At 40.5% G+C, this 12063-nt stretch overlaps 2 protein-coding genes across 4 annotated transcripts in view; both read right to left on the minus strand.

The window, feature by feature from the left end:
* The window catches only part of LOC113032052 (F-actin-uncapping protein LRRC16A-like), an 86590-nt gene extending 77814 nt beyond the window's left edge, over positions 1–8776 (minus strand). Inside the window, exons 1-2 of one of the 2 annotated variants that reach the window (XM_080307795.1) lie at positions 8176–8776; positions 4328–4425 (exon numbers count right to left, since the gene is read on the minus strand). In XM_080307795.1, the coding sequence (XP_080163921.1) occupies positions 4328–4425; positions 8176–8215 (138 nt within the window). In that variant the 5' untranslated portion in view covers positions 8216–8776. The remainder of the gene's footprint in view (positions 1–4327; positions 4426–8175) is intronic. The other variant, XM_080307796.1, reaches the window with a different exon arrangement.
* Positions 8777–9730: 954 nt separating this feature from the next.
* Positions 9731–11409, minus strand: LOC113032116 (tumor necrosis factor receptor superfamily member 11B-like). 2 transcript variants are annotated; one of them, XM_080307797.1, is made up of 5 exons: positions 11279–11409; positions 10687–11077; positions 10367–10546; positions 10204–10285; positions 9731–10107 (listed from the first exon to the last, which is right to left on the minus strand). In XM_080307797.1, exons 2-5 carry the CDS (start codon positions 10937–10939, stop codon positions 9867–9869), a joined length of 756 nt encoding a protein of 251 aa, XP_080163923.1. In that variant the 5' UTR covers positions 10940–11077; positions 11279–11409; the 3' UTR covers positions 9731–9866. The 2 variants fall into 2 exon arrangements, with proteins under 2 accessions (XP_080163923.1, XP_026040572.2); XM_026184787.2 differs by having other exon boundaries at positions 11170–11367.
* Positions 11410–12063: the final 654 nt, after the last annotated feature.

The raw sequence follows: 12063 nt of genomic DNA on the forward strand, positions 1-12063 counted from the left end.
TAGGCTGGTGTTAGCTCTTTGCTGATCTATCGGCTTCAGCATTTATAATGGCCGATAAGTGAAAATGTTGACATTGCATGGTTTGTTCACAAGGGACTCTCTGCAACTTCCTTCATGGCAACCTGCTTAGAAAGCCACAAACATGACAACCAGCTGATACAAGCAGAGTCTGGCAAACCGAGAGAAGTAAATAAATGACCACAAAAAACAAACGTTAAGGAAACCTGTTTATGTTTTGCATTTCTCAAGGAAAAAATATTCCATGACACATTCGAATATCAGATTTGTAAATCAACAAATCAGGACAGGTATCTGTCTAAAAACAAAACAACAACAAAAAATCCTATATAGGTCGGAGTTTATTTGTAATGTTACAGGGCTAAGGTTCAGTATTTCAAAAGTAAAGGAAGGGAGTGTTTACTCCTCTTTGAATGAGTACACGAGCAAACAACTGAACAAGAGCACTGTGAGACTGCATCTCCACCAAGGCTAAACATTCCTTCCATACCATGCATGAATTACGTCCTTGGACATCTTGGTCTGGACTTTCTAAGGAAGAAGATAATGTGCGACATGCATATGATGTGAAAGATCCACTGTCCCTTAAACCACAATGGCAATCCATGCTTCCAAAATTACCTAAATTCAGATACAGGTCTAGATCAACTTCTAAAGTTCACAATTTCAAAGTTTAGCCAAGCTCCACCTCTAGATAGCTTTTCCATGCATCCATATGTTTTTGAGTAATACTTGCAAAGAACAGATAAACTGTTGTGAAAATAGATATATGGTACTTTTTAAGTAAAAGAGAAGCCAACAGCAAAACTGCAAGGTGTCACGTAAAAATCACAAAAACGTCCTAGAGTCTGCTGTCCACCAAGATTAGAGTAAACAACCACAGAAAGAAAGGAGAGCTGCTTGCCATGATTTGAACACCTAACAAAGTTGGGAGGAGGAGAACACTGATGTAGGTTCTACTCAGCGTCAGTAAGAACACATTACTCATCAAGGTTACTTGAACAGAATCATACTTTCCATTTACTGCATAATCAAATCCTAACAAAGTTAATTTTTCCAACTGTACTAAACCGCAATAGTATTAAACTGACTTAAGTTTGTATTGATGGCTAATCTGTTCTATAATAATTCAAGCTGTAAGGACTCGAAAACTTTACACCTCTTTTAGACCTTAAACACTGAACAGCAGATGCTACACTTCCATAATATACTAGCTATACCCTCCATTTAAACTAGCTGAACGCCCCCTTTTTCTTCATCCTGTTTCTACTTCCTGTTTGTACTTTTCCAAAATACTTGAAGCTCATATTTGATAGTAACATTTAATCTCCAGGCAATCTATAAATAGATTGTTCTTTCATCATGCCAAACTCTAGATAACACTCACAGGTTACACTTCGTGACATGTTTATTTTCCCTCTGAGCCACTTCCTCCATAATCAGTCTGTCAGACTCTGCTTTTCTGCAGAGCAACAAACAGCGCTGTACTTGTTCTGTTCAGTCGAGCAGAGCGCCGATACGACGTCACGCTCCGCGTCTGGAAGAAATACTAGAGCCACTCCACTGGAATTCCTCACTTCCCAGTACTGACTCCCACTTCTTTCTTTTGTTTAGTGCGTATGTGCGTATGAGCACTACTATAGCCTCTGTGTCCAGCTCCTACATAGCGACATTGTTGTCATAGCCACGTAAAGTTAGCTGCAGGTCGAGCACTAGAATGGACTAAATTACATTTGAGTATTAATGAAAAGTTTTAAAAAGAGAAAAACCAATAGAATAGAATGAGATAAACTGAAAAACATACTATACAAATAGAACAAAATACTTTGTTACAGGAAAATTGCGATTGGTGGACATCAAGGAGACAGGGTGATAGTTACAATTGTGTATGTTGTGTGTCTGTCTGCACGTGTATGGTCCTCTGCAGAGACCATGTTGTATTAATAGATTACATGATTCCTGTGGACGCTAACAGTGGACTGTCAAGAGCACATTTTTACCCATTTTAGGCAGACCAGTGTGTGAACAATTCTCAAGGTTCTTAAAGTGAAAGAGCCAAGTTCCCAGGAGGTGCATCCCTCTGTATTCATCTTATTATTCTTATACAAGAGGCTACTTTACTTCTGCAATAAATCTCTTCTCCATAAGACCTGTTGCCACTGATTTTCAATCAAGTTTTTGTGTAATATGGCATACCTCAGCTTTTTCTCCCAGTTTCCCTTCCTTAAAAGTTTCAAGCGACTGTCGAGCTTTTTGACAGTCAACCTTCCACTGGCACCATTTCTGATGAGGCTTCAGTGAATAGTCAATGGATCACCTGAAGGGCCAGATGCATCTCTCACGTTCTATGTCAGGTTTATGCTGGACCCGTTTCCTATTTCTTAAGCACATGACTTTGACAAGACATGACTTCCAATACTGTTCGTCTGCTGCAGATTTTGTTTAGGGCTTTTTTGGGCTTGTGATGTTTCCTGTAATGTTTGCACTGGAATGAAAATGAGTTAAAAAGCAGCCAATGTCCAAAGAAAAACTTTGAAAGACCTTCAGAAAGCCTGGAAAACTCTTGCTTAAGACCACTTCCATTCCAAGAAATTCTGCTTCCTTGGATTCAAACTATACAGAAATAAGACATGGCTCGATGCTTTTGCACAGTACTGTGGGTTATTAAAGGTTGATTTATTAAAATCACAGCTAACATTAGGAATGAAACCAGAAATGCCCTTTTATGCAGCAAGTAAAACACTAGCAAATAACAGAAGTCTTTAAATAACACATCTGTACCTCTTCCACATCAACCGTGCTGACTCTGATGGCTCCAGAAACCAGCAGTGCTAATTCATCTCATTTAGTAGAGGAAGGCCTACTTTCTCCCCCCACAGTGTGCTCCCAGACCATTTAGCAAGTACAGAAGATGTTAAAGAGATGCTCATCACTTTTGTCTCTTACCTCTTTCTGCTTGTGTCCCTAGGAGACTTGTACAGTACTAGCAGTGCTAGCATTACCACAAGCATATAGATGGAAGAAATGTGAGAAATCTTGTGAAGGCCTATTCACAAAGCTTTTTCCCCCCACACAAAGCTGAATTACAAAAAGCTCCACGTTCCACTAAGAGCTGAGTTACTAAAAGACTCCTGCCATTTTCACAAAGTACTATCCAACTGTATGAGCCCTGCTTAGATGCTGATTTACAAAAGCAACTGTTCTGTCTTAACTATATCAGCTTTTTGTCCCTGTTCATCACAGAAAGAGCCAAGTGCATTTTTAATGATCTGCCAGGTATTAATTATTTAGCTGCTGGTGGATTTACTGATCTGCGGCCAAAAGTTAATGGTCTGAGCTGCTATTTCCACTTGATTTCTGCACACACTGAGGGCTGGTGTTTAAAGTCAGAGATGTCGCTGGATGGATAAATAAGTGAATAAATGACAGAATGAATGAATGACGCATCGGACAAGTAGCAAAGGAAGCTAGTGGCTGTAGATTGAGCCACTGATCAACACTATCAGCAAAGTAGCAGCCACTTTGGAGCTACACAGATAAGGCAACTTTAAAATCGTCTTTTAAAACCTCGATTGCTCGACTCCCTCAAACTGTATCCAAACTTACAAGCTAAGAGTCAGCATGGGAGATTCATTGTGAGGATATCCTTATCGCCAACACGCAACATACACATCCTTAGAAATTATAGGGAAAAAGGTGTTTCCTTTTGGCAGACAATCGTGACATGTTTCTTCATTATAAAAGTAATCCTACTAAAAGGGCCAGCAGGGCACTGCCAATATGAACTGCTAACATTCAGCTCAGCATATTTTTAATAACAGAAATTCAGCCAAAATATAAATAAATCCTTACCAAAAAAAGAAAAGCAATCACAGTGCAACTCCCCGAGTCCGATTTATTCAGCTCTTGTGCAACCTTTACAAAACCCCGCCGAGAAGATCACACAGCCCACATATTGGGTTAATGCCAGACACTGCACTGGCAATTATTAATAAAACCTGATAAATGTTACCAGCTGGATGCTTTACACACACACTCCACTGCCCCTTCTAATCAGATCACACACTCAAGCCGTTTTTACACGTGAACTCTTAATGAAGCGCTCCTTCATGTCTAGAAATGTTCAGGGCTGCTGTGCAATCAGCCTAAAAATCAAAGTAGTGAACCTTGAAAAGACAAACTATGCAGCTAAAGACAAGTGTGGGAAAAGCAGGAAGATTTTTGACGTTCTTAGGAGAAATCAGTACATTTCGATAAATGCAAGCCTTAATGAAACAACATGGTTTGGCAGCATCAGGAGTTGACTCACCAATACTCTGTTCTCCATCTTGTCTCCTTTGATCTCCAGTTTGACTCTCTTCCGCAGTGACAGCTTCACTTTTCTTCCCACCGCATCCCTCACGCTCTCTACACAGAGGAGGAGAGAAGATGTCAAATAAGGAGTCAAATAAATAAGGAGTGACACAGACTAAAGTGAGAAAATTTGGGAAAATGCTGTTAAAGAAATTGTAATTCCCTACAACAAGAGAAGAGAAGAGAAGAGAAGAGAAGAGAAGAGAAGAGAAGAGAAGAGAAGAGAAGAGAAGAGAAGAGAAGAGAAGAGAAGAGAAGAGAAGAGAAGAGAAGAGAAGAGAAGAGAAGAGAAGAGGCGGCTTTTAATGTATATTCTTTTTCATTTGTAGTCTCTTTCCAACTTTGCTTACGCAGCAGAGAAAGATCAGTGTACATCAGCCACAGGGGAAAAATCCATCATATCTACTGATTAGGAAAAAAAATGATGAAATATTTAAGTTCCATTTTAATATAACAGAATATTGACTTTATTCTAGTTTTCATTTAATTATCAGATCATGAATCCCTCTTCTGACGACTGAGACGTTTAACGCCTACTTTCTAACACATAAAAAGAAAAGAAAAGAAAAAACATCATTTATAATATAATAATTTCAATTATTTCAATTATGCATGTGAGTATATCCATACCCGTTTGAACACAGGCCCACAGAGGCTTAATGCCGAGTGTATGTTTCCCGTTACAGACTGATTATTCACACCCAGCAGAAGTGTCAACAACCAGCGAACAGGCTCAAACAGGAGAACTGGGTCAGCCCCCTCTCCACGTTAATTCACCTAAAACACAGTCACAAATGCAGTCTGCGCACATGCGTCTGACACAGACGGGGATTCTGCATGTACATCTGTGCTGCGCATATCCTCGCCTACGGGCTTCCTCACACCATCATAAGATCAAAGGAAAAGTAATAATTAGGTACGGTGCAAAACGGTTCATCTGCCAGCCTTGAGCTTCCTAAATAAACTTCACTGCAAGTGTGCACCATTTCCTGCTGCAGCACTTTTGCAACCTCAGTGCAGAGACCTGAGAGTCACAGAAAAATCTCTGCGACTCTCAAAAGGCCACAAATGTAGGCCTTGTATGTTTTAATGGGTCTGGGCAGATTTTGGTCTCAAATCACTCGTGTCGGACTCGGATGTAATTTTTTTTTCTGCCAATTTAATGTAGCTGTGACAGGATTTCTTATTTCACAAGGCATTTGTTTTCATTTGGTAGGTAGAGCATGTGTGCTATATGCTATAGGTCACACCAGTTTAAATTGGAGGTGATGGGGAAATGAGACACTTATGTCATTGCAAAAGTGTAAACAAACTACTGAGAGCTCCATAAATTAGTTGGCTAATTTATTAACTTAGTGTCAAACCTGATTTGTTGCTTCACAAAGCCACTAATAAATACACTCATGACACAGTAGGGGAAATAATTATTTGATCAAATGCTGGAGGAGGAGCTTGTTAATAATCTGACTGCAGGTGGGGCTGCAATTACCAAGAACACCATTAGTAACACACAACAAAGTAATGGATTGGAATTTTTCAGAGCCTACAAGGTCCCCCTGCTCAAGAAGGCATGTGTACAGGCAGATTCTTTGTGTATGGCTCAAAGAACATCATCCCCACAGTCTAGCATGGAGGTGAAAACATGCTTTCAGGCTGCTTTCCTGCTAAGGGTGCACAACGACTTCACAGCATTGAGGGGCCAATGGACAGGGCCGTGTACTGTAAAATCTTAAAAAAGGTCCTCCTTCCCTTAGTAACAGATGGGTGTCCAGCATGACAATGACCCAAAACATATCACTAATGAAACAAAGGAGTGGCTGAAGAAGATAAATACTAAGATGCTCGAGTGGCCTGGCCGGTCTCCAGATCTCAGTCCTATAGAAAATCTTTGAAGAGAGCTGAAGCTTGGAGTTAACAAGAAGCAGCCAAGAAATCTAAAGGACTTAAAGTTTCTGTGAAGAGGAGTGTGAAAAAAATCCCTCCTGAGATTTCCATCACTGTACTGTTTCATCTATAAAGAATTAAGAAGACATCATATATCAATATAGAGACAAATAATCATTTAAGTCATTTTAGAGCCAGTTTGCTTCAAAAGTGAGCAAAATTGTTTTTCCTCTCTTCTAAATGTTTAAACTTCTGTGTGTGAGAAAATAGTGACATGAAGCAATTTTATGGAAAGAAAGAGCATTTTAAATATTTAACTCACTCTCCAAAAAGATCATAGAGATGAAGGTCAAGTTTACTACCAGCATCAGCATTGCGCTGCAAACTTTCTCCTTCTGTTTCCTAACTCTCCTTGCTGACGCAGCCTTGCCTGTCTGGTTACTTTAGGTGTGTAATCAGACGAGTAACTGTTGCCCTAACTTTGAATGTGTCTGAGCATGTTTCAGTAGAATACATTTTGAGCACGAGCTCACTTATTCTGAATATGTCCACTTCAATATTCCATCCTCAAAAGGCTGAAACTCAAAGTGTCCTGACCTAATCTGCTCACTACCAAGTAAGTTAAACGGAAAACATGAGCACAAGCACTTGACATGTCCTGTTACTCAGCAGAGAACACTCTGAGTTCATGCAACAATTTTCCATCTGCAGCATCATGCTGAAACTCCTTGCACGATGCCAAGAGTAATGCTGCATGATACTGAATCATCACCACCAACAAAGAATGGCTGGTTATACCCAGACGCAGACAGATTCCTTATATTTAGTGTGCAGAGTTGGGTGAATTAGTCAGCAAACATCAGGGAAATTTCCCATTAAGAAGAGGAGGAAAAATACCGTCTATAACAAACCCAAACACTGTAAAAACCTGCAGAAACTGTATTTAAAAGTGGTTCCAAGTCTCTGTTAAAGACATATATGTTTAACAGTTCAGGGAAAATGTAAACAAAATAGCTCAAATTAGATAAAAGGTCAAGTATGCAAGAGTTCCACTGAAATTCCTGCAATGTAAAATTACACTCTTTCTGGCTTCTGTCCTAACTGGAGGCCAGGGTACACAGAAAATAACATGTAAAAACTGTGTTAGGGATCTATAGTATAAATGATACACGGCTAACACGTGACCTGACAGCATTTTCCTAAAAGCCTCCTTGACATTCTCCACTGCTCCTGTGTCTGGCAATGAGAAAATGAACCCTGCTTGAGATGAATGATGAAGTTCATCCAACATTACACCTGGATGTCAAAACCTGACCTACTTTCTTAAACAGAAACCCTGAGCTAAGGGGTTTCCAGACTCACACAAATGAGGAAAGGGGATCATGAAAACAAGGGTTAGAGTAGAGCAGCTACCAAGAAGGCTAGAGATGCTAAAGTGGACCAGGATGACTGTGAGTTAAAATTATGTGCAGAGGACTGACAGGCTGACCACACACATCTCAACTATCTGGCTCTTCTCCCATGTAAACATTAACAGAACAAGCACCTTGTGGCAGTGCTCCGCGTATAAACATCTCCAAGCTTAACTGGAGATAAAGAATTTGCAGTCTCTTAATAACAGCAGTCTGCTTTAGGGAGAAATCTGTTTAGTATTGCTATGATATTGAAATGAATGAATTTAAAAGAAAAAAATAACCCTGTATACATATTTTTATACTGTGGTTGGATATTTGTGCCTTAGCACTGCACTCCAAGTGTGGCTGCATTATAAACACAATAGATTTTATGGTTACAATACTATCAGTAAAACTTGTTACCATGCGGAGCACATGCACGCTGTGAGTTAGGAGGATGAGAGAGAGGGTATCGGTGATTGTTCCAGCCTGGACACACAGCCACAAATCCGCTTTTGTATCTTACCCAGAAGCTCTTTTGGGACCTCCGACACTTCCTCGCTCATTTTGCTGAAGATAATATCCAAAACAACGATAAGAACTGGCTCAGCGCATCGAGAAGCCTTAAATTATGAGGGGAAATCGTGAGCGGAAAAAGAGGAAAGAGTCAGGTGGTTCCTCCGCCGCCGCTGCTGCTGCTGGGATTCTCCCGGTTACATGCTCCTCTTCTCTCGCAGTGTCCGGACAATGTATCCGCTTGTGTTTAGGCGCATCCCTTTTCAGTTTGGAGAGTGGTGAGGTAAAGGCTGATGCTAGGGAGGGAAAATCAGCTAGAGTCCTTTTAAAATCATGCTGAAACCCTGCAGCCTGAGCGCCTGGCCGAGATAAAAAAGACCACCGCTTACACGCTCTCACACACACACTCTACCGTAAAGCTGTCGGTAATGGGCTACAGTAGGCTACCAGCCAATGGTGGGAAACGGGGCCCCTCCCCGGTCGGTGATGCGACAGCCTGGGAGCCGATGCGATTCCCAGAACACCGGCATGGCGTGGCAGGAGGGGGCGGCGGCGCTGGTGGTGTCAGACCGATATTAATGAGACTACAGCACCAGCTCCTGGAAGACTGGGACCTCTAGCGGTGCCAATGTTTAACATCTGACACACAAGACTCCCGATGCAGAAGTAGCTAAAGCGCACAGCTTCGTTAGCTTTAGAGATTATGTATATATATCGCTTGGAAGTACATAAAAAATATATTAAAGCTTTGTTTGATGGTTGTTAGAGTCTTTTGAGGAAAAACAGCTATAGCATACGTCAAGAGTGGCAGGCTACATTTTATTGTGTGAAAGATTTAATTTGTAGGAAGTGGTTTTTCCAACAGTAATATAAACGGAGTGAGGGCGACACCATGTGGTAGCTCGTTGACAGTACAGATTGCTGTAGTGGTTGCACTATGTTGGATTCATATATATATATATATATATATATATATATATATATATATATATATATATATATATATATATGAAAGTGGAGTTTTGCAGCACTTTTTTTTAGTAAACTATAGTTGAACTATAGTTGAAATTTGAATATTTCAGCTTTTTGAGATTGTGTCAAACAATTTGGAGAATCAGGTAGAGTGCTGTAAAAAAGTATTTGTCCTCTTTCTGATTTCTTCCACCCTTGCTAAATCATAAGTTACATGTAGTTAACAGTTTTTGGAAGGCTGACCGGTCACAGTTAGACTCTTCATAGCTGCCCATACTTCCTCTTTACTTGCACTTCCTAAATCACTGTCTTTATTTCATCTGTTCTCTCTCATTTGCAACACACTCTTCACTTCTTATCATATATTTATCCTTAACCGTCAAAACCTGCTGCAAATCATTTCCAGCCCAATCTCTCCAGTCCTCTTCTCCTTCATGTGTAGTCTCTCAGTATTCCTGTCTGCTTTCATAATCTTAATCTTTGCAAACCTCTTCCTTCAAATACTTTCCTGAACTTCCTCTTTCCACCACCAAATCTCTGATTCCCAGAAACTATACCATCTGAAGTTAAGTACAGCATATACAAACAGTAGCTTTAGCAATGGAAACTCAAGTTTATAGAGTACATATATACTTATAAAATGACAAACGATACAAAGAACATTCTGCTTTATCACATAACTTTGTAAAACAGGTATACAGTTTTTATAAATGTGTAACGGACTGCAGACTAGAGAGCATTGTTTACTTCATCTATTGTTAAGCTGCAGTTTGGGTTCTGCTGCTTAATCTCATGGAGTCTCTTCTTTAGTTTTTCTGCCATGGAGTTAAGATCTGAAGCTGTTAGCATGTCGGGAATCTTCCTCAGCTTTTCCTCCGGAGCCTTTGCCAGCCAGTCTATGATGTGATCCATGAGAGGCTCTCTCTGTTTGGGGAGACTGCACCTCTCTTCCGACGAGGTAAGAATGTATCTGTTGCAAGGAGACAATGGTTTAATTGGCATCTTTTTTGAATTTAGAGGTGAAGGAGTGCTGGAAAATAATCAAACAGACAAAGAGTGTGCTCACTTGGAAACAAACTTCTTGATTTTTCCTACACGCATCCTGTGTGCATGGAAGAATCCTGAGAGGAATGTCCTGAGAGTCTCACCTGAGAAAGTTTGAAATAACTTTGTAAATTTGGTTGCATTAAAAAATATTTTGTTTTTGGCAGATAACATTAATAACATACCTCCGTTTGCAAGACTCTCACAGGTGCCACACACGGTGTCAGAATAGGCTGAGCCAGTGAGGAGTACGCTCTGCCCGCTGGAGCACTCCTGATGTTTTACACACAAATCCACTGCAGAAGATGAGCTGGAAAAATATCCCTCTGGACACGTTTCACAAACGGTGTTTGTCTGCTGTGTACCTAAGAGAGGACAACAGAGGACTTCAGGTCACTACATTCATTGGAAGTGTAAAGTGAGTTAGACATACTGATGTTTTGGATAAACAGAAGAAGATGGATGGATGGTTTAGTAGTTCATATTTATTAAATGAATACTGTACCTTTAGTTTGAACCCCGTATCCGGGGCCACACTCTGTGTGCCGGATACAGAAGTCATCAGCCGAGTAAAAACCTTCTTTGCACAGACAGATCCTGTTGGTTGTCGGGGAGCACTCTGTTTCCACCTCCAGGTTACCTGTGCAAAGGTCGTTGCAGTACAGACACCTGGGCAGGTAGTTCCACAGATCGGTGAAGTGGCCATTTTTGCACGGCTGACACTGTGTGGGTGTGGTGGCAGTGCAATGAGCAGACATGAACGTGCCCGGTGGACACTTGGGACATTTGAGGATCTCTCCGGTTACCGGGTCTCGGTGGTTAAAGGTGGGAACAGGATCCACCACTGAGGCACCACAGAGTGAACCAGAGAGCAGGAACAGCGCTGGCACGATAAACTGTGAAGAGAAATGACACGTGACATTATGCGAAAAATTAAAAAAACAACAAAAAAGTACGCTCCCAATATTACACCAGAGATAAGACATACTGAGTTCCCAACAAACATGTCGACGATGAACCCGCGTGTCTTGAAGTCTTGATGTCTAGTCTTAGGTTTGTGTTGATGTTTAAATCACGGGAATTCCCCACATCTTTACCGCGATGACGCTATCCACGCTTGGAAAACATTGGCGCACGTACAGACGTTAGGTACGGTTCATATGCGGTCGCTATTCGTTTCGCCTTTAGGTGCACCTCGTAAATTCAGCCATCTCTACTCCCAAGGACATAAGGCTGTTTAAAAGGCTTTTTGGGGTCAATATGTTTCCGTTGTTGGGATAAACACGTGTCTTTAATAACTTTGTTGTTCTTGATGCGTTGTTTTATATAATTCAGTGCTGAAATCATAACAATAAGGTAGCTTCTAAAAGTGAAACATGAAAGCTATCACAAGGGTCTTGGTAATGTGTTAAATAAAAAAAATATTATAGGATTTGTTGAATTACAAAAATAGACTTGTTTTGAGATGAAACTTTCAGAAGTTTTGAATTATATACAACATGGCATCAAAAAGAGTAACAAAGTCATTAAAGGTATGTTTATCCAAACAAAGGAAAATTAATCCAAAACAACAACCTTATGTCTTTGGGTGTACAGATTGATGAACTTACGAGGTGCACCTGAAGGCACCATGAATAGCGACCTCATATTAAACCGTACATAACGCTGTAGATGCGCAATTGTTTTTTCAAGCGTTGATGACATGACTACAAGTGGTTGAAAAACAGTAGTGGTGTGCGGATCGATACTGACATATGGATTCCTCCAATAACAGATATTTATCCTCTGGAATTGATTTTCATATTAAAATATCCTCATTTTATCAATTTAGGGGAAATTTGCAGTTGATTATCAGGACCATTGTGTCGATTGCTGGGAACTA

Source organism: Astatotilapia calliptera, chromosome 11 (assembly GCF_964374335.1).
Source record: "Astatotilapia calliptera chromosome 11, fAstCal68.1, whole genome shotgun sequence".
NCBI lineage: Eukaryota > Metazoa > Chordata > Actinopteri > Cichliformes > Cichlidae > Astatotilapia > Astatotilapia calliptera.